This window comes from Chiloscyllium plagiosum, chromosome 20 (assembly GCF_004010195.1).
Source record: "Chiloscyllium plagiosum isolate BGI_BamShark_2017 chromosome 20, ASM401019v2, whole genome shotgun sequence".
Classification (NCBI taxonomy): Eukaryota; Metazoa; Chordata; class Chondrichthyes; order Orectolobiformes; family Hemiscylliidae; genus Chiloscyllium; species Chiloscyllium plagiosum.
The window spans coordinates 56,613,437-56,631,826 of NC_057729.1; the positions used below are offsets into that span (position 1 = coordinate 56,613,437).

Genomic DNA, 18,390 nt, shown 5'->3' on the forward strand with positions numbered 1-18,390 from the left:
ATCCACCACTTTCTCCAGAAGTTCATTCTACACATGAACCACCCTCTGCATAAAAAGTTGCCCCTCATGTCCTTTTTAAAACTTTCTCATCTCTCCTTAAAATATGCCCCCTAGTTTTGAACTCGCCCATTCTACAGAAAAGACCCTCTTGATGACCCTCAACCTCCAATGCTCCAGTGGAAAAATTCCTAGTCTTTCCAATCTATTTTTGTAATTCAAACTGACCATTCCCAGCAACATTCTGGTAAATCTTTTCTGAGCCCTCCCCAGTTTAATAATGCCTTTCCTATAACAGGGTGACTAGAACTGTACATACAGTACTCCAGAAGAGGCCTCATCAATGTCCTGTACAACCTCAACATAACATCCCAACTCCCACACTTGAAGATCTGAGCAATAACAGAACAGCACAGATGTTTTAATGACCTTCTCTGGCTCTTATTCAGGGGATGCAATAGCTTAGTGGTATTATTGTTGGGCTGTTAATCTGGAGACCCAGGTAATGTTCTGAGGACCTCGGTTCAAATCTCACAAAAGCAGATGGTGATATTTGAATTCAATAAAAATCTGGCATTGAGAGTTTATTGATGACTATGAATTCATTGTCAGGAAAAAAAAAACCCATCTGGTTCAGGAATATCCTTTAGAGAAAGAAACTGCCTTCCTTATTAGGAATGTGCATTAAATGCCAGGTTGGTGATGCCCATATCCTCTGAACAGATACTTTAAGAAAATCTTTATTTCATTTCATTCTTTCTTTCACTGTAATTTTGAAGGCAACAGTAATCATCAATAGATCACTCAATCTTCATCAAATCATGGAATTATGCAATGGTTACAGAATAGAAGGTGATGCATCAGTGTGGGTTCTTTTGAAGGATAACTCAGTCTGTCCCATCTCACCACGATTACCCTGTAGCCCTGTATTTTTTTTATTCAGGCCTCAAAGGAATGTGCCTTCTCTACTCTCTCAGGCGGTGTGTTCCACATGTGAATCATTCAATTTTTTTTTCTTTTAATATTATATTCACTGATATATAGTAAGCCTATCAGTTAAATTTTATTTATCCATGTTAATATTGTTCCCTCATTCTCACCCCATCCTTCTGTGCTAACCACATTCTGAATAATAGAGGAATAATGGATAAAAGCTACAATCTTTCTTTGATGTGAAGGTCTGTAGGTTGAATAACTGTTTTTACTCTACTGTGTGATGTTGACTACAAAGCTGCTGAATGGGATTCCACTTTCCTTCATAAACCGACACACTTTAAAAAGGAATAAAATCACAGATAATTCCTGTTTAAAGTTTGGAATTATATTCTGACAAGTAAACAGCATTAATTGGAGTAGACCAGAGTTGAAGTGGCTCACTTCAAAAGGTTAACCCGCAGTATTGGTTTATTCTGCTGCAGCCACTTTGCAACATACCATATTTTGTTTAGGAGAGCGAAAGTCTGGTTTTTATCCAACTGACCCTAGGTGACTTGGCTTTCACTTTTCCCCCAGATATGTGCGAGCCCCCACAGTTTGTGCCAGACAAGGGAGATGCGACTGGCTAGAGGCAAAAATGTGTGTTGGTGTGAGGCACAACCAGTGGTGAAGGGCAGCAAGATGAAACAGAGTGAAAATGGTAACCTGGTAACCAGAATGGATTGACCTCCTGATGTACCAGCTGCCTGAGAGGGAGATAATTGGGAAGTGGTGAGAAATGTGTCTGGGCACTGCTCTAAATAGGTGGAATCTCTGTGTCCTGTTTCCATACCTTGAGTGATATTCATGTCCATTGATATTAGGACAGAGAGCAAATCCAGTGTGAGCATGCCTGAGTTGGGCAACAGTATAAGTGAGTTTCCACCACATGCCACCCATCCCAATTCTTTAATGAACTTGGGGGAGCTGGAGGGAGATGAGATTGATGTGCATTTCCTTTGTCTTTTATTACCTGGGTAACAACCTCAAAGGGGTCTCCCACTGGGTGTCCAAGGTGTTTGCTCATTTCAGCCGACACTTTCAAAAGGACATGTTAGGTCTTGTGATGGAGATGAAATGTTGGTTTCCATTCCTGGTCAAACGCTGAGCTGTACTCATGCTGAGCTGGGCCACAGGGAAAACCCCTCGGGTTCAGGTCAGGATTCTCCTATTCTTCGGGCCCACCTGGCTCCCAATGTGCAAAAGGGCCTTCTCCACCCTGCAAATATAGGAGACAAGAGAGGGGGAAGCAGGCTGGAGAGAGAAGGAGGAAGGGAGGGACGGATGATTCCTGATGCTCCAATTCCAACAGCAGGGGTAAGTGCTGGACATCCACCAGGGAGCTACATATGGTGCTGAAATGAAAGAGGCTCCGAGTGGACATTGCTCAGGGAAATGGGTGTGATCTTTCATCCTATCGTTGAGACAAGCAGCCTCTGGCTATCTGGCTGCTGCTGATGAGGTCCCCCAACAGGAGCACCAGGAGTTCAACACCAGACCACCATGTGGAAGACATGACTACATCACAGAGAAGAGTTGCTGTGAATATATTTCCCAGTCAGCATGTTCGGAGATGCTTATATTATGATACACCTCTGGAGCAGATGAAATTGTACCTAGGCCAAAAGCAGAAGTTGCTGGAAAAGCTCAGCTGGTTTGGCAGCATCAGTGAAGAGAAATTAAAGTTAACGTCTTGGGTCCGGTGAATCTGAGGCCACCTGGTTCAGAGGTAATAACACTACCACTGTGCCATTTAATGTTTCTCTTCTGATCCCCAGTCTAACTCCTCTCCATGGATCTCATAGAATTTTGCTCAGGGTGTGGGATTAAGAATAACTTTCTGGGTTTGGAATTATCTGTTCATGACTTATTGGGAATATCTTGTGTGATTTAGGGAATGCCATTCCCCACTGAGGAGAGTAATCATCTTAGGCACCTCACTACACCTCGACACCACATTGCTTGGGGCAAATCATGATGTTTGGGCGAAAGTGATCACAAATTTTGAATTACGAATTTCAGTATTTTGGAACTTGAGTATTGTCCAAAAAAACTGCCTTCCGTGTTGCACTCATCAGGAAGTTTTGCAAGAATGATAATTTAGGGACAATCAACATTACTATTTGAGAAGAGAGTGCTGGCTGATTGGAAAGCGGACTGTGATTTGTAGAAGCATTGCCATGAAGAGGATGATTGGCAGTTAACAGCCACACTTGATTTAAACTTTAAACCAGGCAGGTTGACTCTGATTGGTCAGGGCACTAGCCTGAGAAGTGAACCACTGACTGTTTTGTTGAGTTGAAATGGGTGCAGTATGCATAGATGTTTTTTCTGTCTACAAAGTCCAGGGCACTGTATAATGATGTATGTAGCTTCCAGTGCATGCAAGTGTGCCACACTCTGACCCCAATTGACTATCCTAAGATTGTAATGGTAATTCCTTGCACAAACTGGGCTATCCAGCAAATGTTGTCCATTTGTAGAATCACATCTAATGTTGGACACCATGTTTCAAGTTTTGATTGCACATGTTGAGCGAGTACAGTTAGCCCTTACTTGTTGCAAGCAGTCAAAGAGACATGTTGTTTAATTTGACCTGAGAAGTATAATGGCACCAAAGGAGGCCATTCAGCCCACTTTGTCTGCACTGGCTCTCCAAAAGAGAATCATGACTGAAACATTGATCTTCCTGCTCCTCAGATGCTGTCTGACTTACTGTGCTTTTCTAGCCTCACGTCGATTGATTAAATACAATGCCTAGTTTAGTGATCCAGGCATAGCTGTTGCTCTTCAAGCCACCTTTTACCAGATAAATGGTAAAGTAGTTGTAAAAGGAGGAGTAGGACTGATTAGGAACCAAAAAGGGGATTTACACCTGGGGTCAAGGCTGAGGAGTTAACACCATGACTCCAACCACTACTCAATCTCAAAAACCCTAAGGTCAAGTTCCTGCAGTTGATAGAATGTTCTAGATGTCCAGAATATTGAGAGATCATGATTTCCCACATATTAAGGCCATGATCTGCCAGTCTTTAGGACATGGGGCCTACATATCCAATGTCACACTGACACTGAAATTCATGTAGGCAAAAGTGAGGACTGCAGATGCTGGAAATCAGAGTCTAGATTAGAGTGGTGCTGGAAAAGCACAGCCGATCAGGCAGCATCCGAGGAGCAGGAAAATCAACATTTTGGGCAAAAACCCTTCATTAGTCCTGATGAGGGACTTTTGCCCAAAACGTTGATTTTCCTGCTCCTCGGATGCTGCCTGACCAGCTGTGCTTTTCCAGCACCACTGAAATTCATGTATCACATTACTCACTTGTGTAATAGGCAGAATGTCTTTTTGGGTTTGATGATAGCATCCTGTAGTGGCGAAAAACACTCATGTTGTTACTGTACCATAACAGTGTGGCAGATTTGTTTGCATTGAAGCTACATATATTAATTAATACACAGTGCCATTTCGTTTGCAAACACAAAGAACACACACCGTACCTGTTTCAACTCAATAAAATAGGTGACAAATATTTGCATGTTTCATTTCTCAGGTCAATCAGAGTCAACCTTCCTGGTTTAAAATTTAAACAAAGCCCAGCTGTTAACTGTCAATCAACATTAATGGGTGCATTTTTCATGGCAACGCCTCTACCAATCACAGTCCATTTGTCAACCATTCAACACTCTTCTCTCATGAAGAATAAATCCTAGATTTTCCTTTGATTTTTATTCTAGCAAAATGCCCTAAGAGTAAAAGATGAAAAGCTCAAACAAAATATATTTTTCCAACAATGTTTCATCTCCTCCAGAAGGAATGTTACATAATCCCAAGGGCTCCCCTTTCTCTGCAGAGTTTTATCGAAGTGTTTTAAATGGAGCAATTGCTAAATCTATGGATTGACAACCCTGGCCTAACCTTTGACTCTGAGGACAATATCTTATTGAGTTTGAGGGTTTTCTGATCTGATCCATGTTCTGTGGATCTTTGCCTGCAGGTAACACAAGCTCACTCCAGAACTGCAGAAGTTGTAAGGAATGCTCGCCTGACAATGGCTGTTTGACCTGCCAGCAGCGACTCTTCCTCTTGATTAAGAGAGAGGGAATCCGACAGCAAGGAGAGTGTGTGCATGCCTGTCCTGTGGGGCATTATAGCATACGTGGACAGGCCACAAACAGATGTCTGAGTAAGTTCAAACAAATGAACAAGTTTTCATAAAAGGAGAGCTTTCTACATTGACTCTCAGTCTGGCTGCTGCTCAGATGTAAAATTCTCATCCTTGTACTCAAGATCATGAGCTTCATGAACACTTTCTTCTACTCCCAACATATGCACACTGCCCTCACCTTGATCCCTCTAGATCCTCCTCCAGTACTGCAATCCTCTAAGATCTCTGCGTTCCACCCCAGTTTTAAATTTCTCCACCATTTGCAGCTGTGTTTTCATCCAGACCTTACTCCCTGAGCCTGTCCTTTCTCTGTGGAGATTTAACAAAGTGCTTTTGAATTAGGAAATTGCCTAGACCCCAGACTCTGAAATTTCTCTCTAAAAGTTTCAGACTGTTTCCGGCTCAGTCCTTCTTTAAGTCAGCCCTCAATGCTTATCTCCCTGATCCAGCTTTTGGTCATCTGTACTATTATCTCCTGTGTCAAATTCTATTTGAAAACTCTCTTGTGAAGTACCTTGGGACATATTATTGTGTTAGAGGTGCTGTGTAAATGTAAGATATAACTATTATTTTCACTCAGTGGTGGACTCAATGATTGGATATTAGCTTACGAGTTCCAAATCTCTTACTTGCTGTTTCCTACCTTTTATGCACTTAGGAAATGCCAGAATCCTATTGATAGCTAAGGTTGAGTTCAATCAATGAAGTGATTCTTAATCTTCTTCCTAAGTAATTAAATATCTTCCTGTTAGTACTTTTATGTATTAAATACCTGTACCTGGTACTCAGCACCAATCAGGTACAGTCCCAGAGTTAAAAAATGTTTGATATTAATATCCTAGAAGTTTGATACAGAGCTATTTCCTTTTTGGACACTGGGAAATTGCACTGGGCTACCTTAGACTTCAAGTTTCCATTAAAGCTTATAATCAAAGATGCAAACATTTCTATCAGGCAGTCTGCTCAGGTGGATAGTCACTATCTTGTAATTATGACCTCTAGTTTTGTTCTCCCTCACAAGTAGAAATATGATTTCGAGATGCCGGTGTTGAACTGGGGTGTACAAAGTTAAAAATCACACAACACCAAGTTATAGTCCAACAGGTTTAGTTGGAAATACTAGCTTTCGGAGCGCTGCTCCTTCATTGTGGACTGCACAACCACCTGGTGAAGGAGCAGCGCTCCAAAAGCTAGTGCTTCCAATTAAACCTGTTGGACTATAACCTGGTATTGTGTGATTTTTGACTAAAGTAGAAATATCTTCAATATATTTACCCTATTGAGCATCTTCATAATTTTGGTAACCCATGGTCATCCATTACCTTTTTTTCAAGCGTTAAAGCCTGTCCACCTTTTTCTTGGTAAGTGTAGTTTATACTGAATTACTTCCCTATTTTTCTCATTTATTCCTATGACCTGTAATACTGGATTATTTGTTTCTTTACATTTTTTTTGTTCCTCAAGATTTTGACCTTAAATATTTGTATCTAGATTTCTTTGTACCTAAGATGGTGTTGTAATCTGGTGACTGTAAACTTTTTACTGTACTCATTTGAGTGCACATGACAATAAAGCTAATTCAAGTTTTAGTTTCATCCTTGCAATCTTTTTTGCACCATCTGTTGCCTTGAATTTTTTTTATCAGATGAAGTTTGGAACATGGCCTGAAACTAAGTTAATAAATGTTTATTTCTCTGTGTGCTAGGATGTAAGACAGTGAATTGTGAAAGCTGCTTTAGCCGCGAGTTCTGCATCAGATGTAAATCTGAACACTACCTGCTGAAGGGCAAATGTTACAATACATGTCCAAAAGGGACAGCTTCACATGCCAGATTGATGGAATGTGTGGGTAAGTGATTCATCTTTGACCGTTTTTAATGTTGATTTTCTGTAATCGTAACATTAAAATTTAATATTTCACAGTCTGAAAAGTTTATATTACAGCAGTGAGTACACTTCAAACAATGTCAGTGGCTAGCAATTGTTTGGGAGGACAATGAAAGGTTTCTTTTCTTCTGTTTTTTGGTGGAGCTGGTGTTATAGATAATAGACAATAGGTACAGGAGTAGGCCATTCGGCCCTTCAAGCCAGCACCACCATTCATTATGATCATGGCTGATCATCCACAATCCGTATCCTGTTCCTGCCTTATCCCCATAACCCTTGATTCCACTCTCTTTAAAAGCTCTATCCATCTCTTTCTGGAAAGTATCCAGAGACTTGGCCTCCACTGCCTTCTGGGGCAGAACATTCCATATACCCACCACTCTCTGGGTGAAGAGGTTGCTCCTCAACTTTGTTCTAAGTGGCCTACCCCTTATTTTTAAACTGTGACCTCTGGTTCTGAACTCACCCATCAGTGTTGGACTGGGATGAACAAAGTTAAAAATCACACAACACCGGGTTATTATCCAACAGATTTATTTGGAAGCACTAGCTTTTGAAGCGCTGCTTCTTCATCAGGTAGCTGCAGAACAGGACCATAAGACACCAAATTTATAGCAAATGGTTACAGTGTCATGCAGCTGAAATATATGAAACAAACTTAGATTAAATCTTTCACGTTTTAGAATGGTTTTGCTAGTTTCAGTTCATTAATATGTAAATTCCAGAACTCCTTTTAAGCCATATTCTCGTGATAACTTCAGGTTTTCTAACAAAATGTATCATCTCAGCTCAGACAATGCACTAAAGGTGTGAGGTTAGTCTGTCTGTGTCCGAATTTTGAGTCAGATTGGTTCTATTTCTAAAGTGGCATTTACAGAATCTTATATGGATTTACTGTAGGTTATGCATTGTTTGAGCAAAATAAAATATAATTCTGCAAAATAGCAATTTTATTTTGCTGAAAAATGCATAACCTACTGTCAGTCCATGTAAGGTTCTGTAAATCCCACTTTAGAAATAGAACCAATCTGACTCAAAATTCAGACACAGACAGACTAACCTCACACCTTTAATGCATTAGCTGAGCTGAGATGACAAATTTTGTTAGAAAACTTGAGTTATTATGAGAATATGACTTAAAAGGAGTTCTGGGGTTTACATATTAATGAACCAAGTCTAGCAAAACCATTCTAAAAGATGAAAGACTTAATCTAAGTTTGTTCAAAATATTTCAGCCACATGACATTGTAACCATTTGCTATAAATTCTGTATTTTATGGTCCTGCTCCACAACTACCTCATGGCGAAGTAATACTGAAGCTAGTGCTTCCAAATAAACCTGTTGGACTATAACCCGAATGATTTGTAACTTTTCTTCTATCGAGAGGGAAGAGAGTTCAGCCGAGGTTTATATATCCACAGGCTCCAATAACTGGCTGGAATAAAGCAACTCCTAACCCCTGTCCTGGGATCACTGCAATGGAATCCTGTTGAGATGGTGAATAGCCTCTTTAAGTTAATGTTGACAGTGATTTTGATGGCTTTCTGTCCTTTTTTCACAGATGGTTGTGATGTTGGACCCTGGGGCGAGTGGGGTCCCTGCCTGAAGAACCAACAGACATGTGGCTTCAAGTGGGGCTTAGAGACCAGGACACGGCAAATCCTGACAGCCTGGCCAAAGGAATGGGAGCCATGTGTAGCATTGTCGATGTCAAGGAAATGCAGGATAAAGGCGAGATACTGCCCCGGGGGTAAGAACGATCCATGACTCCCTCATTGGGAATTTAAAGTGATAAGCTCCAAAAGCTTGCTCAGTGAGACTTCTGAGGAAGGGTCACCAGATCTGAAATGGTAACTCTGATTTCTCTCCACAGATGCTGCCAGACCTGCTGAGTTTTTCTAGCAACCTCTGTTTCTGGTTTGCAGCATCGAAAGTTCTTTCAATTTTTACTCAGTGAGAAGTTGCCAGCTTCAAGACCTTAATAGAAAGACCTTTTGGCCCATCTTAGTGTGTTCAGCCAGGGAGCTGCTTATTCTCTCTAATTATACACATCATTTAAAGGCTTTTTAAAAATGATATCAAAGATTTTCTTTCCCCCCAGTGTTCTATCTGGAACTAATTACGCACACATATCACTTCAATGGCAAAGAAGCATTATCCAATTTTAGTTTTAAGCTTCCTTTTGGTATTTTCAGCCTGTGCCTCTCAGATTCAATTTCCACTATTTATCTCATTCACATCTGTAGCTTCCCATTAAAGGGATATATGCTGATTATCTAAAGTATCACATATGGGAGAGAATTCTACCATCTTTCTGGCTAGAGGGCTTTCCCAAGTTCTTTATTTGATAGATTAACGACCAACTTAACATCTACGACCTCGAGCTCCTATTTCCTGATGAGTGATAATCTTTTCACTACGTTTACTCTATTAAATATTTTTAAAGGCCTTTGTTTAGTCACCTGCTTATCCTTCTCTTCTCTACCTGAAAGGTAGTGTTTTGTTGTTCATGTATCCTTAGTTTATTATTGTAATCTGGGTTAACCTCTTGCCCTAGTGCTCTCAGCTCTGAGTTAGAAGTGAGACACATATGGGTTCAAATCCTATTCCAGAGATTGGAGCCCATAATCCAGGCAGATGTATCGGTGTACTGCTTGCTTGTGTCCTGCAGTGTTGAAGGTGCTGACTTTCTCATTAACTTGTGCTCGTCTTGCCTTTTGGGTGGAGATCAAGGATCCCACATACACTTTTGGAATTGTCCTGGACAATGCTTACAGGGCACCCTGCACCTAAAGCGTGATAAAAAATGTTTATCAGGTCTGGCAGAATCTGGAGTCAGTAAGTGAGTGAATGTTTCGGTTCAATGACCTTTCCCCAGGACCTAAAACAGATTATTGGTGCACAAATTGCTTACTTTGTTTCTGACATTTACAACAATTCAGGAAATGTGTCATTGGTTGGAAGATGTTTTAGGAATGAGATGTGGTGTAACCATGAGTCAGAATCAGGGGTCATGCAGCACTGAAACACATCCATGTCAACCAGGCTTCCTAAACTGAACTAGTTCCATTTGCCTGTTTCTGGCCCATATGCCTCTAAACCTTTCCTGTACATGTGCCTGTCCAAATGTCTTTTAAATGTTGTAATTGCAGCTACTTCTACCACTTCCTCTGGCAACTTGTTCCATACACGCACCGCCTTCTGTGTAAAAAGGTTGCCCCTCAGGTCCATTTTAATTCTTTTCCCTCTCACATTAAACCTATGCCCTCTACATTTGGACTTACCTACCCTGAGAAAAAGACATTGGCTATTTAACTTATCAATGCCTCTCATGATTTTATAAACCTCTATAAAGTCACACCGCAGCCTCCTACACTCCAGGGAAAAAAAGGTCCCAGCCTATCCAGCCTCTCCTTATAGCTCAAGCCTTCCAATCTTGGTAATTTTATTGTAAATCTCTTTGTATCCATTCTAGTTTAATAACATCCTTCATATAGCAGGGCAACCAAAAATGTAGCAGAACTCTAAGTGTGGCCTTACCAATGTCTTGTACAAGCGTAATTCCTGTACTCACTGCTCTGACCAATGAAGGCAAGTATGCCAAACACTTCCTTCATCACCCTGTCTACCGATGATGACACTTTCAAGAAGCTATGTACCTGAACCCCTGGGTCTCTCTGTTCGACAACATTCCTCTGGAGATAGGCAATTACAGGTAACTTTGACAAGTTCATAGATGCAATAATGAACACTCATCACTTTACAAACTCTGGAGAAATATCTAAGTAGTTCATCTCCCAGCAGAAAGATTACTTTTTTTTAACTCATTTAATGACCAGGCACCAAATCTAAACGGTGTATAATTTGCTGTTAGATGTGGACGAGCTCTTGGCTACTTTTAATGGGCACTCTGTCTGTGGTTGAGTGGGAAAATTCCTTGAATGTTTTAATTGTAATGAACTCTCAATTTCTGACCTGAATTTCGAAATCATTATAGGTTAGAATTGGAATGTGGTCAATATGCGATCATTTTTGGAATCACTGTTTTGCTTGTTTATTCATTTCCATTAGAGGTTCATTCTCGGAGGTCTGGAGCTAGAAATGACTATGTCTGAAAGGAATAGGACTTTGCTTATCCACTCCAGATTTCTGTGGGATTCCATCCAAATATTTCAGTTCTGTCATTTGCTTAAAATGTTCTATGTGTCTTTATTATTGCCAGATATCTCCTAGTTCTTTTCTGACCTTTACATGGGTACAGGCTGCACAAGCTTGTTCAAGATTGGTAGAGTTTATCTTAAACAGTCACTCCCTCAACCATTAGAGCACAATAGAAGCATCATATACCATTTATAGAATACCCTGTAATACTCACCAAACTTCTTTTGACAGCATCTTCCAAACTCCCACCGTCCACCATCCAGAAGGAGAAGGGCAGCAGATACATAGGAACATTCCCAACCTGCAAGTTTCCCTCCAAGCCACTCACCATCCCGACTTGAAAATATATCTCTGTTTATTCACTGTGGCTGGGTCAGAATTCTGGAACTGGTTTTCCCTTGTATTGAAAGCATGTCCCTCCTTCTTGCCAGAAACATCCACATCTGAGAAATGAATAAAAGCTCATAGCTATTTAGATGTGGATGTTTCTGGCAAGAAGGAGGGATGTGGCCCACCAGGTTTGGAGGGATGTGGGTCAGGAGCAGACAGGTGGGACTAGTTGAGTTTGGGATTATGTTCAGCATGGACTGATTGGACCAAAGGGTCTGTATCCATGCTGTATGACTCGATGACTCTATGATCCTATCACATTTCTCAATGCAGTCAGTGAGATGCCTGAGCTCTTCCTGTGCAAGAGATATTGTGGTCACCTGTAGTTGCTGCGACCATGATCTAGCTTGTAGCAACCCAAGCTCTAACCAAGAGTCACTGCTGCCTGAGGAAGAGACAAATAGCACTGCAGTCAGATTTGACCCAGTTTTAATGGCCGGACTCTGCTTTGGGCAAGAAAACAGGTAAGAAATTGCTTCTTGGTGTTCAAGTCGAACTAGCAGGTGGCAGAGGTAGTGAAGCTGAGCAGGAGAGTGCGTGCTTAGGCACAGAGAGGATTATCCCAGTTAGCAGGGAGTCTTGGAACAGAGGAAATTTCCTTGTGTGGAACTTTGGGCCTTTCACATTTCATTATCACGGGATGTGGGCATGACTAGTGGTGTTGTCTGATGGCTTGCTGCTAATCAGAAAGTGTTGGTTGTACCTCTGGTTTGGGAGGTCCCACAGTTCCATGAGGAATGGTGTTGCAGAATTTTGATTCTATGGTGGTGAAACTGCAAATACCTGTTTGGTAATCTAGTGTGACTTTGAGGGAAATACGGAGATGAAGTTGTTTCCAAAGCATTATCATTTTTGCCCCCAGCTCATCAATGGGCTTACTGCTGTGATTAGCTAGGCCTTGCTGATGTGTCCATTTAACATTCAAACTAATACCAGAGGAGGTTACAAGCATCTGCTTTTGGTCAAAATTTTACGGACTTTTGGTGTTGAATCCTTCGAATTGTCCTTGATGAAGGACACTGCAAGTAGATTGATGGAAACAGCAAAAAACATACCATTTACCTGAAAGCCTATTGTATCAGTGCTATGTGACATTCAGTGAGAGAAAAACTGTATTTATGTTTTCAGAATCAAATAGAATTTCAGAGGGAATGAGTCACTTGCAGACACATAGGAGCAGCAGGGACATTGTTTGGTTTCCTTGAGCTTGCTGTATTGCTCAGTGGTTGAGTTGCACCAACTCCATTTTCACCTGCGCTCCGAATCACTCAATACTGCACCAACAAGAATTTCTCAATCTCCGGCTGCAAGATCAAATTGATCCTCAGCATCATAGATCCCCAGCAACTGTTGTCTTTAGTGTGAAATATTGCTTGCTACTTTCATTTTGGAACTCCATAGCTCCACTCAGCTCCATATCAACTCGTTCAATTTTTACCCGTCAGTGAAAGTATTTTCTGAATGTGCCCTCTTCAATCACTTCATCATTCAAAACCCTCACCTTTCTATATTCAAGAGGAATACAGACGTTACTTAATCAGCCTGTTGTCCCAAGTCAACGTTGTAATCTCCGTCATCATGCTGAAGTGCAGTCCAGATGTAGGTAGCTCATGAGATAAACAACAAGATATTGCAGTCTGAGGTTTCTGTATGATTCCCACCTGAATAACTTTGGGATTTGGACTGAATTAAGCAACATGACATAACAGTTTGAGAAAATGTTAAATGTTAGTGGCTTGTGCCCAAAACCACTTCACTCTGTAAGTTCCACATTTCATTTGCACTGATTCAGAACCTTAACTTGCTCAAAGCACTTTCCACACATAATGCCCCTGTTCAGCGCAAGATGTCTATCACATTACCCCCTGGAAACTGCAGAGCTCAGGCATTCATTGGCCAAATAAATGCACCACCTGTGACTGTGATAATCAGCTGTCAGTTAAAAGATTTGGTTCTGAATTAAGAGTCTGTTTCTACACTGATTCTACAATGACTGATGGACTCCAATTAAGTCACCTGAACAGCCCTAGCTCCATGATCCTTATGAGTGATCGAAACCACTGCTTGTCCTGCTGCAGCAACTGCACGAGTGTATTTTCACTTTAACCCAATGAAGTGAGAGTGGGTGAGAGCACATGTTCGAATCACGGTGAGTGAGGGAGTTGAGAGGGTGGGTGTGGGCATTTCAGGATTGGTGAGGGAGTGTGGCAAGGGCCTGTCAGGGAGCATGAGGGAATACCAGATTCTTGCGTCGGAGCAAGTCGGTGAAAGTCAGGATGTGTGCAGGGAAGCAGATCCATTTGATTCTGACAGTGATTGGTCTGTCAAGGCTGGAGCCTGATTTTCCATTCTATTGGCTGGGCCAATGAACACAGGAGTAAATCTGTTGCATTTCGTAGACTCATAGAATCCCTACAGTGTGGAAACAGGCTATTTGGCCCAAAAAGTCTATTTCCCTACATTTCCCATGACTAATGCACCTAATCAACACATCTCTGAACACTATGGGCAATTCACCTAACTTGCACATCTTTGGACTGTGGGAGAAAACAGGAGCACCCAGAGGAAACCCATGCAGACATGGGGAGAATGTGCAAACTCCACACAGGCAGTCGCCCTAGGCTGGAATCGAACCTGGGTCCCTGGCACTGGGAGTCAGCAGTGCTAACCACTGAGCCACCAAAGTCTCTTATCACTTCATATTTCCCCTTGAAACATTCTGTCTATAGTTATACCGTGTTTGGTGGTTTAATTTAAGTGTTCGTTTTATGGTCCAATAAGACTAATTTTGAAAAATGAGTCTCCTGAGTGAATTGTTGATAGATTGGGAGCTATTTTCTTCTGAATTCCAGATAATTAATTTGGTTTTTTGTCTGTTTGTAAATAAACATCACATTTGTGGTCACTGTATTGAATTTTCATGGGTTTTGCTTGTTGTGGTTACATTCTCGTGAAGTCTAATTGTTTCTGTGGTGAGGGTTGTAAGGAACTTTCTGTGCCTTGATTCTGTTAACGTCTGTCTCCCTCTATCTCTCCCTCTATCCCTCACTCTGGGCAGAATTTAATGAAACTGTTGGGAGTGGAAAGGCAGCTTTCCTCATCTTTGGTTTTGTGACCTGTACTGTTACATAGTGTTTTCCTGCAAAATTCAAAATTGGTCCTTCTGTCTGAAGACTAAACCTTTTGTCGCTAACACCGGATTTCAACAGTGGACTGTGGACTTATGAGTTCTATTATTAATTTTATACTTTATTGTGGGTTCTAAAACATTGTATTGTCCAGAAGCTTTGACCTGTTTTAAAGATGTGCAGGTTAGGTGAATTGGCCATACTAAATTGCCCGTAGTGTTAGGTAAGGGGTAAATGTAGGGGTATGGGTGGGTTTCGCTTCGGCGGGTCGGTGTGGACTTGTTGGGCCGAAGGGCCTGTTTCCACACTGTAATCTAATCTAATCTAATCTACATAGTGTTTTCCTGCAAAATTCAAAATTGGTCCTTCTGTCTGAAGACTAAACCTTTTGTCGCTAACACCGGATTTCAACAGTGGACTGTGGACTTATGAGTTCTATTATTATTTTTATACTTTATTGTAGGTTCTAAAACATTGTATTGTCCAGAAGCTTTGACCTGTTTTCAATGTAGTTGCATCATTGAAAATGAATTGTCATTTCTCACCTCATTTATCACTTCAGAAATTCACAGCAATTTGACCATTGTTTATTCTTTTATTCGGTTCTATTCTTTTGCATTATTTTATGTTTCTAAATTGGGTTATTTTAATCATTCTTGCTTTTTACAGAAAAGGAAGGTATTTTGTTTGGGTTTTGATAATTCTGCCACCCCAGCATATACGAACATAGGACACTACAGCACAGAGACAGGCCCTTCAGCCCTCCGTGACTGTGCTAACTATGATGCTATTCCAAACTAATCCCATCTACCTGCACACAGTGCATATCCCGATATTCCTGCCTGTTCATGTGTCTATGCCTCTAAAATGTTGCTATCATATCTGCTTCTACCACTTCCCTGGTTGCTCGCTGCCGGCACTTACCACCCTCTGTGTAAAAATAATTTCTTCACAAATCTCCTTTAAACTTTCGCCCTCCCACCCTAAAGAGCCAGGGATTCTCTATCCAGCAGCTCAATTTTTAATATTCCTGCCCTTCCAGCCCTTCCCTGCCCCTTCAGCAGGAGAGGGTTACAATCTGCAGCAACAGGGGGTACTGAGTTTGCAATAAAATGTCTGATTTCAGTTTATCCAGAAAGGATACCCAATAATTCAGCACCATTATTGTTTTACAGAGAGAAGGAAGATGATGAATAAAAACAGAAGGAATAAGCATAAAAAGAAGAAGCTGGCAGCTGAAGTGCAATCCGATGAAGATGATTCCTCCTCCTAAACTCTGGACCCGATTACAGGGGATAGGGGGGAGGGGACAGCAGCATGACTGATCTTGTCTGATGATGCCAACCCAAGAACTCTGGGATTGAACAGACCCACATTGAAAATCAGCAAGAGAAATATCTCAGTGTCCAGACTGTACCTCTTACTTTGGACCGATAGTTCCAGATATTTGATCTCCATGACACATTCTTTACCCTCCCCAGGGCTGTGCTGCTGGCGGTCAACTTGAACTGTCCAATAGAACACAGTCGTCAGATCACATATGGGTATCGAGATTAATTCTGAACTCTTGAACATTCCCTCCTTTTAATCCTTCATCAGTGGTGAGCGTGCCTAAGGTCTAGAATTCCCAACCAAAGCCTTTCCCTCCCTTTGCCTCTCTGCTTCTCGAAGACATTGTGTAAATCCTGCCTCTATGAGCAAACTTTTGGCCATCTGTCCTCATATTCCCTTGTGTGACTCTGTGTTAGGTTTTGTTTTATAAGCTCCTGGGAATCATCTTGGAATGAAAGGTTCTATATAAATGCAAATTGTTGTCGAGTAAGGATATCAAAGGAAATGGAGTTCCCTCAGTACAGATCAGACAGAATGTGGTTGAATATCCAAAGTAGGAGTGAGGGACTGAATGGCCCCCGTTGTTGTGTGGTTATGTGTTCACATTGCTCTGTCCTTGATTGTGTATTTGATTGTGCTCTCATCCTTCCAACGAACAGTAAGTAAATTGCAGCGCATGCTGTGTCTCCACTTCACCCACAGCCTGCTATCCTTCTCCGAAACGTGCTATTTAACTTGCCCACAGTGTTGGTTAATCCCCTGCAGATGATGCTTGTCAAAGCTAAATTACAGGGGCCCACTAAAGCCAGCAGACAGACCAAAGGAAGTCAACTCTTTGCCATGTTGTGTAACAATTCAGACAAAGGCAGCTTGTTCCTGATCAGTGTCATCTGCAGCAAATCATTCACGGTCAGGAGTATTAGGAGAGATGGGCAGCAGTGGAATCAGTGCCAGGCTGGCAATGTCACTGGGTTAGTAATCCAAAGGCCCTTGGTAATACTCTGTGAACAGTGTGAAGCATAACAGGGCAGCTGGTGCTACGTAAATTCAACTAAAGCATCTGGAATTAGCCTCAGTAATAGTGACCATGAAACCATTGTCAGTTGTAAAAACCCATCTGATACATTAATGCCCATGGGGGAAGGAAATCGACCTTGAATTCCTGTGAAGATCCATATCGGACTCCAAATGTCTGTTGCGCCACAGATGCTGCCAGACCCATGAGGTTCCCCTGCACCTTCCAATCTGCCCTGCTGACCCGCTCTGGCCCACACATGACTCCCAATCTACAGCAATGTGGTTGAATCTTGACCATTCCCCCAGCCCCCACCCCCCCGAACAGCCAAGCAATTTAGTTTGAGTGTAATTCGGGATGATTAACAAATGCTGAACTTGCAATCGATGGCCACGTCCCCTGAATGAATTCTCAAAATTACTTTTTGGAGGGAGAAAATTAAACATCACTTCCATCATCAAACTTGCGTAACTTTTCTTTCAAGAGAAAAACAACCAGGTCCTCTCTTCAAAGACTACTTGGCATTTTCCCCAATCTTGTCATTCCATTTCCACAGTTACTGGCTCTGTCTGTATTCCTGGGAAAGGTTGATGATTGCAGAAGCTGGTTCAGTCTGAATTGTATATTAGCCTCAGACCCCATGCCTGGATGGTGTCCTGAATCAGACAGTCTGAGCCAGGGCAATGGCTTTCCTACCTCAGGGTTAGGGGTGAGGGGTGGTGTGGGGAGGAGCTGAGTTACAGACACGCTGCTAAAACATGCACATGGTCAGTGCATTGAACAAGCACAGGATCAAACTCTGCAGTGATACTCATCAGAGTAATTTATCCTACTGACTCTTACACAACACATTATGCTTCCCTTTCACCATACTGTCTCTTGTAATAGGCTAACCATTAGCTTTCCAGATTAACACCAAAAGAACTTTGGTAAAAGTCCAGTGGTGTAATTGTTGGACTGTTAATCTAGAGGAGCAGGTAATGTTCTGGGGACCCAAGTTCAAATCCTGCCACAGCAGATGGTGCAATTCAAATTCAATAAAAATCTGGAATTAGGATTCTAATGGGCAATAAATGCTGTGTTGGCCAGTGATGCCCACATTCTGTGTGTAAATAATTAAAAAATGGTCGGGAAAGCCTCTATATGAATGCAGATTTATAATTGTATTTCACTTGTTATCCTTTTTTTCTCTCTTCTTCTGATAACTATCCCCCATTGGTTCTTTATTTATCAGAGCTATACTTACCTGACTATGACTAAGTTGCATAATACATCATTCTATCCAGAATATTTATTCCATGCTACGTCACTTAGAAGATTTCTCCAGAGATTACCCGT

At 41.5% G+C, this 18,390-nt stretch overlaps 1 protein-coding gene across 2 annotated transcripts in view; it reads left to right on the forward strand.

Annotated features, from left to right (window-relative positions):
• Window positions 1-18,055, forward strand: part of rspo4 (R-spondin 4) — a 40,440-nt gene extending 22,385 nt beyond the window's left edge. Inside the window, exons 2-5 of one of the 2 annotated variants that reach the window (XM_043710034.1) lie at window positions 4,968-5,156; window positions 6,844-6,987; window positions 8,588-8,776; window positions 15,881-18,055. In XM_043710034.1, coding sequence (XP_043565969.1) covers window positions 4,968-5,156; window positions 6,844-6,987; window positions 8,588-8,776; window positions 15,881-15,978 — 620 coding nt within the window. In that variant the 3' untranslated portion in view covers window positions 15,979-18,055. The remainder of the gene's footprint in view (window positions 1-4,967; window positions 5,157-6,843; window positions 6,988-8,587; window positions 8,777-15,880) is intronic. The other variant, XM_043710035.1, reaches the window with a different exon arrangement.
• The last annotated feature ends 335 nt before the right edge of the window (window positions 18,056-18,390 follow it).